Here is a 17556-nt window from a genome sequence, read left to right as displayed (position 1 = left end):
AAAATCAGCAAGACTGTTTGCAGTGTTAGAAATATGTTCCAAAAAAGTCTTGCTTGACAGGTCATCGTTTACAATTTTTAACAATTAATATTGTCAGTATGCAAAAGTGTGACTGAAAACAAGAGGTTGGCATTTGTGAGCAATGCACTGATCTCAAGGAAAGTTACGCTTTCCTGGATTCGTTTCAAAATAACATTCTTCTAATTGGCCTTGCAACCTGGAAGAAACCTCGCAACGTGCTTCCCTTGGGGACGAGTTACTGTATAAATACCTGTGTGGTAAACAGACCTGTTAAAAAGAATCAAATTTTAATGCAGCAAGGTCACCCTTTTGACAGGTCTGTACTACATAATTGTGTCCAGAGAATGATCTGTAAAGGCAGCTGTACATTTCTTTGTTATCTTACCATATACTTATCATAGTTTCCCTGATAACTAATCTAGTTGCCCAGATTCTTGTTTGAGCTGTAGCCACAGTTACATTTGTTGAATTAGTGGTGTAAGAAAGTGCCAAAACAAGTGCATCCATGCGCAGGAAAGTCTTTGTTGTAAAAAAATTGTCCATAAGAAACGCTTTTGCAACCTCTTCTGCCTTCCTTCTCATCACCCGAGTGGACAGCGTGTCTCTGAGCATGCTTGTGTGGGTCACATGAGGTTCAGGACTACCAAGGCGATACAGGGAACAAATTCTTCCCAGTTTGGTTGAACTTTATTCCATGAGCCATACTGCTGCAGCGATTAAGCTATTCCAGGGAGTGAAATGTTCTGAAAAGTGCCATTCAACATGAGTTGTATGGTTTCTTTTCACCCTTAGGGTCAGGCACTGTACTTTTAGTGCTCTCAACCCATACAGTTACCAGGAGGACAAGCAGAGAGGAATGTAGCTTTCCTTTCCTGTTTGTGCACTAAGAGCTCTCTCCCATTTAATCTGCTGTATCATTAATTGGGTTCAGTTTCTTGATCACATTCCAATTCAGGTGATTATTATGTTTACCTTGCAGCAAAAATAATTTCCTGCTAATTAATTTTTATTTCCCATTTAGGACTGCTTTGCTGTATATTCTTAACCAACTTCCTCATCCAGCATAAGGGGGTTGCATTTTATAATGTGTCATTCCTTTGGTGAACAAAATTATTCCTACACATTTTATAGCTGGCAAACCATTTGGATACAACCAGAGGAATGGAGCTATAAAAATAACATATTTCCTCACTCCTTTTTTCAAAGATTTTGCATAGGAAATACAATATTGGGGAAATAGTCAGAAATAGGTACGGGCACCTATATGAAGAAGCGGGTCATAGCCTTTCTTCAGGCAGTTCCAAAACCCTTCTCTGAACATGGACACCAAGGGGATGTGAATAGCCTTAATAAGTAAAAGACAATTGCTTTAAAATTAGACACAAAGAAAATACAAAGAAATAGTAACTGTCTTTATATTAAATATTTTAGTTAAAAAGATCTTTTACTTTTGGGGGAATATATTTAATTGTCATGGCTGCAAAAGACAAGCCAAAAAGCAGAGGTGGATGCAAGGTTTTTTTTAAAATTTGTTTAATTTTGTTTATTAAGCATATAAGATCAATTAATAAGGAATAAGTGTTTAAGTTCTTTTTGCCTCAGTTTTAAGGTATAAAATACATTGAAGGTTGATTAATTCCTGGAAGGGTTTAACTGTGACATGTAAAATAGAATTTTGGTAATTTTGTTACTTTGGAGGCTTTCAGATGATAAATAATGATTAGATCATTTAGTCTTTGGGTAGAAGGTAGTCCCACCTTTCTCCCAGCTGGAGACCCCTTTCCCAGAGCTAGACTGATGCAGACATAGCAAATGGAGTCTGCTCTCGGCTGTGGAAAAGACATGAGTTATCATACTACAACACCAGTGAGGGTATCAACAACTACCTCATACAACTGGCAGTTGAAATAAATCCATAAAACCAAATAACCATCTTTCAATCTTTCCTTATGAAAAGGGAAAATTCGGAGCCATGCCAGCACTACCAACAAACTAGCAAGGCAGCCCTAGCTGCTCATGGGGTGGTCTAACTTACTGTGCTAAATTACTGCAACCTGAAAATTAAGTGCTTTGCTCCTTTCCCTGTTCACAAAATCTGGAATGGAAAAGTACCTCAAGAGTTTAATGACGCTTCTGTGGCATCTGTATAAGGAGTCACCACACCTTATAGCTGAGTAACCCCCTGCGTGTATTCAATTACCTGAACACTCACCTTGTTGACAAAGATGTCCTAGGTGCTTCTGTGCTGGCAACAGAACCACTGTAATAACAGTCACAATTACATGGGCTCAGGGAAGTGGAACAAAGAGATACCAGGATCTCTGCATGTCTCTATTGACTGGAGCTATAGTCTGAGAAAGTCTCAGCAAACCTAGCTAGCCTCAGAGATTCTGCAGTCCCAGCCACTCCTTTCATGACTATATGAAAGCCCATACGCTACAAAACAGATTTGTTCGGAGAAGTTTATCTTAAGTCTATCATGAATGAAATCAAACTAAGCTACGTATTCATCTGCTCTGTTCAGCCTCCTGGTCTCGGTAACGCTGACCTTTTGAGGCTGTAGCAAAGGAATGTGCATTTACTGTCGAGTTTGTAGGTTCTTTCAACTTTAACAGGCTGTAGTTGAAGCTCAACATCAAAATAAAGGTGCTGTCTGGAAGTTTGTAGTCATTGATGTGCAAGTGATGAACGGAACTATTGCACATTCAGGATACTCTCCACGGCCTTGTAGTATATCACCCAAGGACTTTGGCTCGTTATTAATATCAGAAAAAGAGACTGCATTTTAGCTTGCCCCGAGCCAACTAACCCAAACATCACAGCCAGGAGAACAAGTTTCCAAGTGATTGGCACAAATGTCTCTCTAAACAGTGCTACTTCCAGATCAGCAGTAATTACATAGCTTTTCTCAAGTGATCTTATTCTTAGGTGTGCAAAACTGTTTGGAAAGAATGGGTTATCTAGTGCTCAAATGAGATTGCTGTTAGCCAATTGCTGTTATACCAAGCAGTTATAAATTTTGCTCTTACTTATCGGTCTATGTTAGACTTACCATATCCAACAGTTTTCACAGTACCTGTCTGCTTCTGGAACTTGCTTTAGTCTGGCATGGCTATGGATCAGATGCTGAAGTCTGTCTGGCAGAAAACCTTCCCATCCTTCCTCCAGGATTACTCAGTCAGGAGTAAAATCAGGAGTGAAAGACATTGGATCTGGGTATCTGAAGAGAGAATACTATCAGAATCTTCTAGCTGAAAAGTAAAGGCACGATGGAATATAACCAAAAGACTGGGTGTCGTGGTTTAACCCGGCAGGCAGCTAAACACCACACAGCCGTTCACTCGCTTCCCCCGTTCAGTGGGATGGGGGAGAAAATCAAGGAAAAGAAAAAAAAAAAAAGTAAGATTCATGGGTTGAGATAAAGACAGTTTAATAGGACAGAAAAGGAAGGGAAAATAATAATGATGATGATAATATACAAAGCAAATTATGTACAATGGAATTGCTCACCATGCACTGACTGATGCCCAGCCAGTCCCCAAGCAGCGCCCCCCCCCGGCCAGCTTTCCCCCAGTTTATGTCCTGAGCATGACATCACATGGTATGGAATGTCCCTTTGGCCAGTTTGGGTCAGCTGTCCCGGCTGTGCCCCCTCCCAGCTTCTCACTGGCAGGCATGGGAAGCTGAAAAGTCCCTGACTTAGTGTAAGCACTGCTTAGCAACAACTACAACATCAGTGTGTTATCAACATTATTCTCATACTAAATCCAAAGCACAGCACTGTACCAGCTACTAGGAAAAAAATTAACTCTATCCTAGCCAAAACCAGGACACTGGGCAACCACTGGAAATGGCAGTCAACTAGAATGGATGACCAACTAGAAAAAGGTGCTACTCACATCTTTGAGAAAGAAGTGGATCCAGTAACTGCAGACCAACAAGCCTTAGCTCACTGCTTGAAAGGATCATGGAGCACACATTGTTGGGTGGTGCCTAGCCATCTGCAAATACATGAAGGACAAGAAAATAATATAGGATGGTCATCACATATTTGCCAACTGTAAATCATGTTTGAACAGTCTGATTGCCTTTTATGATGATGGTGGTCAAGGGAAGGGTGATGGATGTAACTTGCCTTGACTTTAAGAAGATTTAGTCCCCGTAACATTCTTGCTGGTAGACAGAGGAAGCATGTGCTGCGCAAAAAGACTGTTAGATGGGTTGGGTCAATGGACTCAAAGGGTAGTTAATCAATGGCTTGATGTCTGTTTGGCAGAATATCTTAGGTAAGTGCTGGGGGCAATGTTAGTAAATATCTTCACCAATAACCTGAATGATGAGACACTGTACCCTCAGCAAATCTGTGGATGATACTAAAATGGAGAAAGTGGTTCATACATCAAATAGTATAGTGTCAGTCTAGAGAAGCCCTAGAATTGGCCAAAATAAACCTTATGAAGTTCAACAAGGAGTGCTAAATTTTGCACCTAAGTGAATAACCCATGTACCAGTAAAAAGGTGAACTGTCTAGGTGGTGTGCCATGAAGGACCTGCAAAGGTCATAGCGGATACCAGGTGAATAGGAGAAAGTGGTGGCCTTTAATCACCAGAAAGGCAAACTGGAGTGGGCTATGCTGGGATGAGAGTGAGCAGATAAAATGAAATTACGCTTTTTATGATGTTGTTGCTGCATACACCTGTAATTCTGCATCCAGTTTTGGTCTCTGCAGTTTAAGAAGGACGACAAAAGCTGGAATCAGTTTAGCAGAGGACTAGCAAGACTGTCATGGGCCAAAAGTACATGACCTTTGAGAAGAGGCTGAGGAACCTGGGCTTGTTTAGTCTGGCAAAGCAGCAGCTAAGTGGTGGTCTAATAGCTGCCCACAGCAGCTTGAATGGGAATTGCACAGATGGCAGAACCAAATTCCGCCTGGTACTGGTAGATGGTACCATAAGAGGCAACAGCTCCAAGATGCAGCTTGGAAGATTCGGTTTGGACTTTAGGAAAAAGTTATTCACCAGAAGGGTAGTGCGGCAGTGGATTAGCTTACCCAGAGGTGTAACCAGGAGAACTGTCCTTGGAGTCTTTGACTTGGCTAGAAAATGTGGCAGCTGACCTGGTACAGCCTTTGCAACATTTCTGTGTCCAACCAGCATTTCCAATCAACCTTCTGCAAATAAGAAACTTGGAGGGCAACTGGAAGAAAGATAGATGATGTACCCAAATTCATGGGCTCACCTTGTATTCTCTCTTCAGACTGATTTGCTTTTACGGTAGCATATACATAGGCAGTGAACGTAAAAATAATGATAATGCACTGGAGAGGGCTATTTTGTCAATTGCAGCAGAAAACAAATAATAACTGAATAATCATAGGCCACTCAGTTTCCTTTATGTATTTTCTGTTAAGCTTAAGACTTAAACTAGACAGAAGCATTTTAGTCATCAAAAGATTAAGCTGAGGTATTCCAAGAAAAATGCATGCTCAAGGCCTCAGGAAAGGAATGGAGGGTATCCCTGCTAATTTTACCGGGGAAGATACTCTCGTATTGCAGAAAAGGACATAAAGTGATGGAGGTCTTTTTGACAATGAGAGCCGTAGATGTTGCATAAATGTACTTGCAGGTTTTTCTGTGCGTCTTGGGCACAAAGCTCTCTGCTGCTGGCCGGAGAGAAAAAAGACTGAGAAAAATCTTCTTGAGCTGGCCCCATTATTGTTGCATGTCAAAACAGCCATTTGACTGCTTTAATTTTCACCAACAGAAATAGTCACTTGCAGATTATTTTACTGACCTAAGATCACAGACTGCTATGGCCACGTTGCTTCCTCCCGTATGCCTGTGCTGAGGTAATAGGGGAGGCCAGCATACATTTTCTACTACTGTAAGGTTTCTTTGAACTATTTTTATATGGTTCCTGTTGGGAATGGCAGAACAGCTCAAATTACATACTTGTCACTCAATTAAAGTTAAAAAGAGACAGATTTAGTTAAGACTGTTTATGAGGGCATTTAGCAGGCTCTGTTGCTGTTCTTAATTATTTGATAATTTACAGGTCAATGATACTGTAACAGAGGTTGTCAGTATTTGGGGGCAGAAATTGGAGGTGCTACAGAGGTGCAGAGGGTAAGCTATGTTACAGGCACAGATTTGGGATGGACCTGCCTGGCTGTCCAGAAGAGATGCTTAACAAAAGGCTTTATTTTCTTTGTATTTTCCTTCCTCTTTCATGGTCCGTGCTGCAGTCAAGCAAGTCTTGAAGACCAGCTCCAGCTTTCACATCATCTTTTAAGTCTCTTTCAACACCTTCTCAATAACCTTGGAGGAACACTGCTTGTCACATAGCACATGTTGCCACGGGCTACCAGTGTGATAATGAAATATTCCCTGTGTGCATCCCAACAGGAGAGAATTGCAGTTCTGCTTTTTACTACTATGATTTTTTTTTCCTGGCAAAGGCAGAACCTTGATTTCCAATTTCTTTCTGGGCACCAAGTTAAGTAACTGGGTACTCTGCTTGAGCAGATCTTTAATTACTATGACCAGGCAATTGTGTCTCTGCTATTCTTTTAGGAAAACTTCTCCAGACTTTAAATGAAGACAGAGGAGGCCCACGCAATTACAATGGAGAATTTGTTTACAGACTATCGCTAGAAGAGACATAATGCTTACCTTTGTCATCGCTTGTCATAGCAGTGATAGCCTGTAAACCTCCTGCCTGTGCATTATTCTTTGTTTGTCACTGCCTGTGCCAACTCTTGCCCTGGCAGGTGCCTGGCATGTGTCAAACATATGATTCATGGTTTCATTTGATCGACACTGTGAAGAAAAGAATGATGTATTTTCTTTTAAATTACAAATTAGACATTTACTCCCCATATCTAGTGACAGGGGCTTTGGCTTCTTTATATCCAAAGCGCACCATTTATAGCTCACTGTAGACTTTAAATACTGTCTTCTCTCTCATGCCTAACTCTGAAAGTGAAATTTATGTAATATTACAGCATATAAATGAAACCATCCTACCTCCCTGTTTTATTGTCATGGCAAGCTTGCTTGAACAGTTTCCTTTGGTAATAAATGGGCAGAATGCATTGTCCCCTGGACATTTAAAGGCCTTTTTATTACAGGTTGCTTTCTATTTTACACACCGCGTTATAATTTCTTTCAGAGAATTTCTTTAGAATTATAGTTTTGCTCTGACATCAATTGATGCATGTTTACTTGGGCACTTGAGTTTACTTGCTTCTAAATATATATGTGTAATATATAGGTTTTGCGTGTGAGATGCTTCCTCTGGAGATAATATTAGCAACACAATAATTGGGAACTGTGAGAAAATGCAGTTGTACTATAGGAAATAAAATATCATTTGGTTTTCTCTTCTGTGAAGGAAATTTATGGAGTTCTGTGAAAAAGGGCAGTTTATTTTGATATTTTGGGGAAAAGACAAGGTTAAAAAGTCAAAATTAGTTAATAATCACAAACGTCTAGATCATTTGTTAATCAAAATCATTCCCATACAGGGAATTCTAAAGTCTTGTCTAGTTTGTTTTAAGCAACGCTTGAGCTATGAGATTCCGAGGTACTGTCTTTGTCAGAGCATCTATGTCTTCGTGACCCCTGGCTCAAACATGGGCTCTTTTATTAAGTAGCTAGTCTTTAAAGCCAGCTGCTGACCGCAGGTCCTGCAGAATTGCTGTTTTGCTGTGAAGAGTCTCACATGTAATAATACCAGTATATTGAGTAATGCAGGAGTGGCTTTAATGAGTGGTTCAACATGAAAGATATGTTTTTACTACTTATATAAATAGTAGAAAATACTACAGTTTTCTTTAAAACTACTACTGTTCTACTGTCTCTGGATGTTACTTTGTGTTTGTTTATGCTTTTAGAGATTGGTAAGATTTGAAACAGTGCCACAAGACATTGCAGGGGAAAACACAACGTGAGAGCACTTTCATATTGATTTAAGTTAAAAAAATCATTACTTATGGATCCAAAAGGGATTTTTTTTCCTCCACTTTAAGATATTTTCATTCTCACAACCATATTGGAGTTGGTCGTTGAACTTAAATACTTCATGATGTTTTTATAGTTATTGAGAATTTTTCCCAAATAAATTCCCAAACTGTTTTCTTGGCCAAATCTCAAAACTAAAGATACAGTAGGTATTGTTACTGGTATCTATTTGACTATGTCATGACTTATTGTTAGGATATTACTAACATGTAGCTGTTTTAACAAACCTAGATACCTTATGTATCTATAGTAATCCATATACTTCGATTTGTATGTAGACCTGATCTTTTTATGTCACTTGTCTGACTAAGCTCTGTAAATATTAACACTTATTACTTTTGTTCTCTTCCTGATTACATCTAGATATGTCTAAATGAGGATGCATTTAGAATTCTGTGTGAACAAGACAAAGTGCAAATTTTGTTTGTATACTTCTACTTTCTTTGCGAGTTGTTCTTTGAGCGACAAGGAGAGAATAATAAAATCATTCAATCATGGGACTAATTGAGTAGATGAAAACAATTTTGGGATATGTGATTCTGGCATCAAAAGATGTGCTGGATGTTTTAATGCAGTTCTTCACAAATCAGATGACATGCTGTCTGAAATGTGTGAAGAACTATCTGAGAGAGAGGGAGGAAGGTGGTATAGAGAACTCTTGTTTGTTCCACAGATTTTCAGGTATTATTCTGGCCAAAAAAAAATTAAAATATTTAAAACTTTGAGAGACCTCTTTTCCTGAGTTTGCAAGGAACCTGAAGCAATGAAAGTATGAACTACCATTGATTTCGTGGAGTTCAAGCGCCAATACAACTGATGACAATCAAATTATATTATTCAGCTCTTTTGTTATTTGGCAATTGATATAAGAACAGAAAAGAATGTATCGTAATATGATAGTTTACATCATCTCTCCCTGAAGTGTTTTCCTGAAGAGATAGGTGCTCAGCTTTCAGAATTTGCTCATTGTAAGGTGTGAAAGGAATGAAATTAAGTCCTCTGTCTGAGACTGAATTTCACTGAACTTATTTGGCCCAAGACAAGTGATAACAATCAGAATGCATGAAAAGAGTGCGTTTGTATTAGTTCGTTTAAACATCAGTGGCGGCCATATTCAAACCGTCTATTGCAAGGGCCTTACCTTAGCCATTGTGACACCTAACTAGTGAAGGTCCAATTCAGATGTGCCTTGAATTTCTATACAGGCAACAGAGAGCCTACCAACACCATGAACAACTTAGGCTGTCCAAGTAAGGCTCCTGCTTCTCTCCATCAGAGAGTTTAGGTGCTTCCTTGATAGCTGCTTTCATGTACAAAGAGGGAAACTGCCTAGAACCAGCTCACAGGGAATAGTAAAGCAATTATATCTGATACGTAGCCAAATTCAGAGCTACGTAGTAGGATCCTCTGATCAACCGGAGTCTCGTCCGTGAACCCATCTCTGAGGGTAGGCAGGTGAAGATGGAGGACTTGCACTATGGCCAAGGTGTTAAGTGCTTGATCGCATAGTTGGAGAGCTGTGTTCAGGCTGAGTAACCTGAATCTTCTTATTAGTTGTCTGTACAGCGTGCAGCAATGTGGTCTTGCTCTTGGTGCAGGGTTCATATGCACTATTCAGTGCAAACAAACTTAAGACTTGTGGGTGGAAGAGATCAGAGGGGAAAGGGTTAGATGACCTTAAAGAACCACAGGAAATTTCCAGTGTCTGACGACTAACAGAAGCTATGATGGTACCTAACAGATTAGGTTTGATTTACTTTGGAAATATGTAATATCCTGTCACTTTGAAACTGTTTCTTTTTTCATGGCTATAAGATGATACAATTTACAACGTAGAAAAAAATGCAGATTGATAGCCCTAACAGACTTTCTTATAGTACCTGCAAGGTCTTTGTGTCTTTGTTTTTAAGGTCTATTTCCCTTCTTCTATATTCCTATGCTATGGGAATAGCCTCAATGGAGCTCATAAGAACAGGAAAACAGTTCGATAAATATACACTTTAGACAGTCTTGCACGTGGGCACAAAATGATCTAAGACTTGATTTAACCTCAGTTCAGTCACGATACTGAATTGTAGCTGGTACCTAAAATGAGTCAGAGTGGCACACAGCCCTTGTCCTGTGAATATGGTTGGTCATACAAAGATCATCACTCAAAGACATAGTACATCTCTTGTCATTGTGACTGTTGGGGGATTGTGCTGTTTTTTATTGAGAACGTAAGTAGCAAAATGGGATGAAAAAAGGGATACCTCTTTTCTTATTATTTCATGGAATCATTGAGGCTGGAAAAAACCTTTAAGATCATTGAGTCCAACCATAGATTAATGGTAATTCAGAATTTAAATCTGTGTATTCTACAATCAACCACAGAGTAGAAGACAAAAACATTTTATGTTTATCTGAATGTCTTTTTTTTTTTTTTTTTTGTCTCAGACTTGTCCTTTCTCACTTGATCTAATACTTCTTCTGGGTAGTACTATGAACACAAACCACTCTCCTGACTCAGCAGGTCTCCAAAGCATTCAGTTTCTTCCTCCCAAAACCCCTAGTCTGTTCTGTAATCCATGCAGGCTGATGTTCCCAGGTCTCAGGCTGCTCCCTCTTCTGTGGCAGTGTCCTGGTTTCGGCTGGGATAGAGTTAATTTTCTTCCTAGTAGCTGGTACAGTGCTGTGGTTTGTATTTAGAATGAGAACAATGTTGATAACACACTGATGTTGTAGTTGTTGCTAAGTAGTGCTTACACTAGTCAAGGACTTTTCAGCTTCCCATGCTCTACTGACTGAGAAGGCTGGAGGTGCCCAAGAAGCTGGGAGGGGGCACAGCCAGGACAGCTGACCCCAACTGGCCAAAGGGACATTCTATACCATGTGATGTCATGCTCAGTACATAAACTGGGGAAAGCTGGCCGGGGGGGCTGCTGCTTGGGGACTGGCTGGGCATCGGTTGGCGGGTGGTGAGCAATTGCATTGTGCATCACTTGCTTTGTATATTTTATTATTTTTTTTATTATTATTATTATATTTAAATTATTAAACTTTTTATCTCAACCCACAAGTTTTTCTCACTTCTACTCTTCCAATTCTCTCCCCCATCCCACCGGGGGGCGGAGGGGAGAGTGAGCAAGCGGCTGTGTGGTGCTCAGTTGCCAACTGAGGTTAAACCACGGCAGACAGCATACATCAGGATTCCTCAGTGCAGAGAAGCATCCCATGCAGTACTCTCCCACTAAATACATATAACTACACACTAATGTTTCTACTCCTTCATAAACTGCAGGTAGATTTGGAAAGTCTTGTGTGTTGGTCAGCTGGGAAGGAAAGGAGCAGAGGCAAGAAGGAGCATGTGCAGGAAGCTCTATTTCAGTGGAGCTTGATTTTATTTTAACACAAGGTTGTGTACTCTCTGCACTGTGACTTGTTTGCTTATTGCCTTTAATCTCTGTGTCAGCCTTATACACTGAAGGGTAGTGCTAAATGATAGTCCTTTTGGGTAGTTCGTAGCAAACTTCTTGCAATCTCTAATGATGCAAGGTCTGGATCGAGGCCTGTACTGACAACACAAGTCCAAAGAATTAGTAGCTGATATAAGAAGCAATCATAACCTGGCAAACCCATTTCGGTGAGACTTATCTTGCAACCCCTAGTGTCACTAAATGTGGCTTATCACCAGTTTTAATTATTGGAGACTAAGTTTTTCTCTCCCTCTTTCCCTGCCGAGTAAAATTATCAGATTTTTCCAAAGTAATGAGTCTCACAAGCTGAGGTGTTATACCAAAGACAAAAGATCAGTATTTCTGTTGTAGATGTATTTAGGAAGAGGCAAAACCGTAGGGTGTTTTTTGTTGTTGAGGATTTTTTATGATTCTTAGTGTGTGTTTCTAGTCAGAAGGAAAAAAGTTCCCAAAGGTGCTGTTTTGTGATACAAACATAGCCAGGTTATGCAGATAAGAGAATCTATCAACTGCTCTACATTTGCAGCTTAATTTTATTAGGAAGTCAGACGTCCCTTTGCTTCACGCTAGTATCCAACTATTAAGACCTTCCTTTATGCCTGTTTCCCTTTCCATTACAAAAACAATCTAATCATGCTAGTTTAATGCTTACTTTATAAAAATTGCTTTCCACTTGTAGTTCTTCATAATTAGTTGATATAGGAAACCCGCTTGGAAAGGACACTGTTTATAAAATGGCATGCCAGAATGTTTATCTGGCCCTGGGCTGCAGGAACCAGAGGATGGATGAATATCCTGCAGTTGTTTTGGCCATGATTGTATCATGGATGGCAGGTTGCCAGTAGCAACTGCAGTAAAAGGTCCAAAGTGTTAGTGTCTTCCTCTGTGTGATAAAACAGAGAACATTTGCACTTTCGGAACTGTCTCAGAGAGGATTTGTGGCAGATTTTGGGAGACTTGAAGTGACAAGAGATGGAAGTAGATAAGCTGCTTGCAGGTTGTATGTCAACCTGTCCTTCTGTTGGCTCCTCCAGGCCTGGCACCACTGACACTTTTTTTGCCCTTCTTTCTAGAACATTTAAAAGAGAAGCTGGAGGAATACATGGTCCGTTTTGCCAAAGTGAGGATTGTACGTACCAAGAAACGAGAAGGGCTCATTCGGACCAGACTGCTAGGAGCCTCGCTGGCTAGAGGAGAAGTCTTGACATTTCTGGACTCCCATTGCGAAGTCAACGTGAATTGGCTGCCTCCCTTGCTTAGTAAGTGCATGAGCGTTCATCAACCATTAAAATTAGAGTATACAGCGTAGGTTAAGCAATCAAAGCCACGTCCCACAATTAGCAGGACATACACTGTATAGAAGTGTTTGGAGCTGTGCTGCAGTGTCTGAAGGGTCAGTATGAGACAGAACTCAGAGAAACGTGAGCAGCTCCGTTTTATGGTTCTTGTGACTAAAGAACTGGTAAAATTTTAAAGTATCACTTTGGCCTATGAGAGTTATGATTTATTTTATTATTACTATCACTAAATACACTGCTAAATCTAGTATTATGCTATGCCCTTACTATCCACTTGAAAACTTTTGTTCAGGTATTGTACACCTTCCTAGTGCTCCACATTCCATTAAAACAGCTTTTGCTGTAAATGTATCCAAGACCTCAGAGTTAAATCCAGTAAAAACTGCATTCACAATAGGAAGCTCAGAAAGAATGATTTGCTATTGACTGCTTTGCTGGATTCCAGCTGCAGCTGGCAAAGCTCCATTAGTCAGAGGAATGGAAAGAATCAATTGTTGTAGTCTAGGATTTCACTTCAGGAAACAATGTCCCCTTTTCTACAAATGTCCCCTTTTCTACCTGACTACATGCAAAGCGTATGTGCTTTGTAAAGCGAGTGCTTTTTTGCTAGAAAAATGAAAGAAAATTTCTGAGTTTACTATTAAAGAAATTTGTATTAATTAAAAGAGTATGTCGTAAGTACATGACAGGATAAGGTTTCACCAATTAATGGTTATTGTTTCTTGAATTTTGTTGCTAGGACTGGTTTGGCCACATAATAGGCTGATAAAGCATTTGCAGGCAAGAAGAGATGCTGTTCTGCTAATGAACTATCACTTGAGACAAAAAAAAAATACTAGTAACTAGTTTTTCTTCAGATCAGTAACAAGATAATGTACAAAATTCTAAATTTACATCCTTTCTAGCTTCCATATCAAATTACACATACAGTCTATCCCCTTGTTACCACTTTGCTCTTAATCACAACATCAGCATTTTTAAAAATAGCCTCTCTGTCTTCATGTAAAGCCCAAATGGCATAAAGGAGCAGAGGGAAATACAAGTTTCAACAAGCCTTCCACAAGTAGCCCTGACAAGTAGCCATTAAACACTCTGGCTTATTCTACAGCCCTTTCCTCTGCTTTCTGCTTTTGTCCCACCATGCAAAATACATTGCCACTAATGAAAAAATCTCAAGAAGATTCTCACTCTTCTCCTCTGAAATCTTTTGCTAAGTTACTGCAGATGAGACGTAACCCTTCTATTTTGCTAACTTAGACATGGGAAAATTGCAAGTTGCAAAACCAGTTCCTTTTCTTGCTTTCTTGTCTGAAATGAAGGTACATCTACCTGGGTTTCATCCTATAAAAACTGAAAAATAAATAGAATGCTCACAAAGGATTCGTAATTGCAGTTAGGTTGCAGTTGGGTATTGAACTGATGATCGCAACCCTCAGCCTCAAGCCAGAAAACTGGAAAGATGGGAGAAGCTTCATCAGGGACCAAGTCCCAGTTCTCCTTAGTTCTCAAGTGGAATGAGATCTTTATCGTTCCACATGTAGTAGAAATACTCTTAGCTAACCAGCCAGAGGATCTAGAAATTAATCTTGAGGAACACTGGAGCCCAGGATCAATAGGCTTTATTTTGAAAGAAAAAGTAGAGCATTACATGAAGAAGGACAAATAAAGAATGACTACACAGCTAGTATATTTAAGGATGCCCTGTTTTCCAAAAGGGATGAGAGAACTTTCTCATAACCATTAGGTGGCAAATATTTACTATACTGAAATCAGGTGACATCTAGCTACTAATAATGGTAAAGTTAATATATTTTTGCAAGTATTTATCTAAAGGTCTAGCTTGTGATTCACTCAACACTGCATTTGACTGAATGTCATTCAAGGAAATGAAAACAGAGGATGTACTGGGTATTTATTGCTTTGAAGCTGCCCTATTTTAGCTCTGGTTGTATATGCCATGTGTAGAGAAAAGTCCTCAACAAGAGCCCAGTTCAGCCCTGCTCTGAAGACCATGGGTCTTCGCTGAGAGGGGCAGTGATTTCCACTGTTCCAAACCAGTTTGGGTTTGTTTTTTTTTTGAAAATGGGACCTTGAAAGTTGGGGGGGAACCAAGAGCAATCACTTAAAGACAGTTCTCAAAGTTACTTAGGCATCTAACTTGTATTTTCAGGATTGACTATTACTTTTTAGACCAAAGGAAGACTGGGTTATTTCAGTACTTGTTAGGTATCTAAATAGCTTTGTGGAGCTGAGCCATAGTTGCTTTCAGTTACAGTCCTTTGTTTTGTTTTCTTAAAAACAGGTGCAAAATGGCTTTTCTTTATTTTCTTTAAGATTTATGTAGTTTATTTCTTTAGCTTAAATGGGTTTCTAAACTGAGATAAGCCACTCGGAGAGTTTTGCCTGGTGTTCACTGAGCAGGCAGCTGTAGTCATGTGGAAGTGTTGGCAAACACAGCTGTTTGTTATCACTCCTCAGTAGTATAAAGTCAGCAGAAGGAAAGATGTGACTTGGGCTCCAGTTGCTGTAGTTGAGAGTCTAGTGTAGTGTGAAGTCACAGTTATTGCAGGTAAGAAACTGAGCGGTAAACCAGCTGAAAGATGCAGGTACATCTTTCCCTCTGCTGATGTTGCTGCAGGAGCAGTAAGAGGGGAGATGGACAGAAGATCAGTAGTGCCATAGGCTACCAGAACTAGGTTTGTCAAAAAAGATTTTTTTCCTGACCAAGACTTAAAGCTAATCATGAATAGATCATGCTTAGCAAGTTATCAAGACACCTGCTAGCTATAGCTGTCCATCTCCACAACATTTATATGATGCATTACTTGCTAGTGGGGAGACTGAGAGTACAAGTACTTATGACAACACACATAACGAGATAATTTGTTGAGCCACTCAAATGTTGTCACCATCTGTAATCACATATTTAAGTAGGAAAATAAGAGTATTTGTAATGTGGCATTGTTACTTTAACCATGCCAATTTGAAACAAGCACTTGAAATTAAAGGGGTGCATCTTTCTCATAAAGTTAAAACCTACATTTTTGAGATAGTGACTTACCCAGTACGAAACCTTCTGTTTATTGTCACATGTGCACACTCTGCTTGATAGTAAAAGTGCTGAATTCAAATATGTGTGTATATAATGCTTAAAATTGCTAGGGAGAAAGATCTGAGCAATGTTCTCTCTTGATCCCATGCTTTCCCTCAAATCTGCAGGATTTTTACATGTACAACGATGCTTATCTGTCTGTTCTTCCCTTTATCTGCAGCATATGTGCATTGAAATAACACATGGAAATTTTCAGACCAGTAGGAATTTGTGAGAGGATGATGAGTAAAGGCAATAGAAAAGAACCTGTAAAGCATTTCAGCTATGACTTTCAGACTCTTGCGTTAGGAGCAGGTGGGATAAAGAGCGGTGGCTGGCAAAGGCAGCAACATGTTCACATTTGTAAAGCTGTGATACTAGCACTCTTCTGAAATGTAAGCTAGCCCTACAGCCCTTTTTTCTGTTTCCTAAATTCATATTGGGGCTATATTTGAGCCTAAGAAGTATGTATGCAAAATTCATTATTTTAGGCATACTGAAAGAAACATTGAGGCTGCAAGTTTGATTACTCTGCCTTTTGGTGTGCATAACTGCAAACACCCTGGTTTCTTCAAAAGACAAGATCTTCCTGTGGTTCCTCATCATCTCTGAAACATTTTTGGGGCTGAGAAGTAAGTTCTGCAGATACACATAAGAACAGGCAGGTAAGCATCATCTTATTTGCAAAAATCTTGCAGAGTTGTAGGAAGGAACACTGGGATTGAGTTTGAGCATTGCTCAAATAATTTCCTCCCTGGCTATCTCTGCATGTGACTTGGAGATTTCCAATCTTCCAGTCTATTTAAAGGCAGCGGCTTTTAAAGATCAAGAGAAGGTTGCTAATGTATTATGAGTCTACCTTTGACCTGCTCCAGCCAAATCAATCCCATTTAGTTTCTCTCCCCCTATCAATTTAGAAGGGGGGGATCAGAGACAGATTATTATAAGCCCTATAACTATTAGCAGGACCATCACAGGAAAGAGATTATGTAAAAATGACTTTACATAACGATTACAGATAACGCTACACAGTATACCAGTGAATGTAATTATATTTGGCAATAGCAACAGTAATGCAACCATTATGTCTGAGATGAGTTTCCTAGAATTTTGTGAGAGCCTGTGCTTTAAATTTATTTCACTATTAAAGGATAAGGATGTAAAAACCTGCTGAACTTCCAGGCACAGTAATTTCTTACTAGCAGTCAGCATTGTTCCCCCATTTGGACAGTCTCTAAACAACAACTGAGAATAAATATGAAAATTACAGATGTTTTGCTAACATAATCTTTTTTCTTAATTTCAGTCCTTCAGAAGCAAGGAAGCAGAATCTGTATTGTTAATCATTACACCAGTATTACCTGCCTTCTTATCTAAGCGTTCATTCCACACTCAGCCCTCTGATTTTTTTAGGGTGTTATCAAGCACCAGTGAAACCTAATCCTTAAAAGCAAAAAACAAGTTTTCCACATAGGCCCTACAATGTATTATATTTTCTAAAGAATCTAGGCTGCCATTTGGAGAGAAAGCTTTATTATACTTGGAATTTTGAGATTTTGTTTTTTCAAGGGTTCATAGATAGTTTTTCTACTGTCCTTTCATGCCAACGCAGCTACAAATTTTCCCTCTACTTCCTCATTTCAAACCATTATTCTTCTGCCTAATTCTT

The 17556-nt window shown here is 39.5% G+C and overlaps 1 protein-coding gene across 1 annotated transcript in view; it reads left to right on the top strand.

The window, feature by feature from the left end:
- Positions 1-17556, top strand: part of GALNTL6 (polypeptide N-acetylgalactosaminyltransferase like 6) — a 507998-nt gene that overhangs the window by 397879 nt on the left and 92563 nt on the right. Inside the window, exon 5 of the mRNA XM_076336517.1 lies at positions 12572-12757. Coding sequence (XP_076192632.1) covers positions 12572-12757 — 186 coding nt within the window. The remainder of the gene's footprint in view (positions 1-12571; positions 12758-17556) is intronic.

The sequence above is a fragment of the Aptenodytes patagonicus genome, chromosome 4, assembly GCF_965638725.1.
Source record: "Aptenodytes patagonicus chromosome 4, bAptPat1.pri.cur, whole genome shotgun sequence".
NCBI classification, from domain to species: domain Eukaryota; kingdom Metazoa; phylum Chordata; class Aves; order Sphenisciformes; family Spheniscidae; genus Aptenodytes; species Aptenodytes patagonicus.
This window is presented reverse-complemented; position numbering and strand designations above follow the sequence as displayed.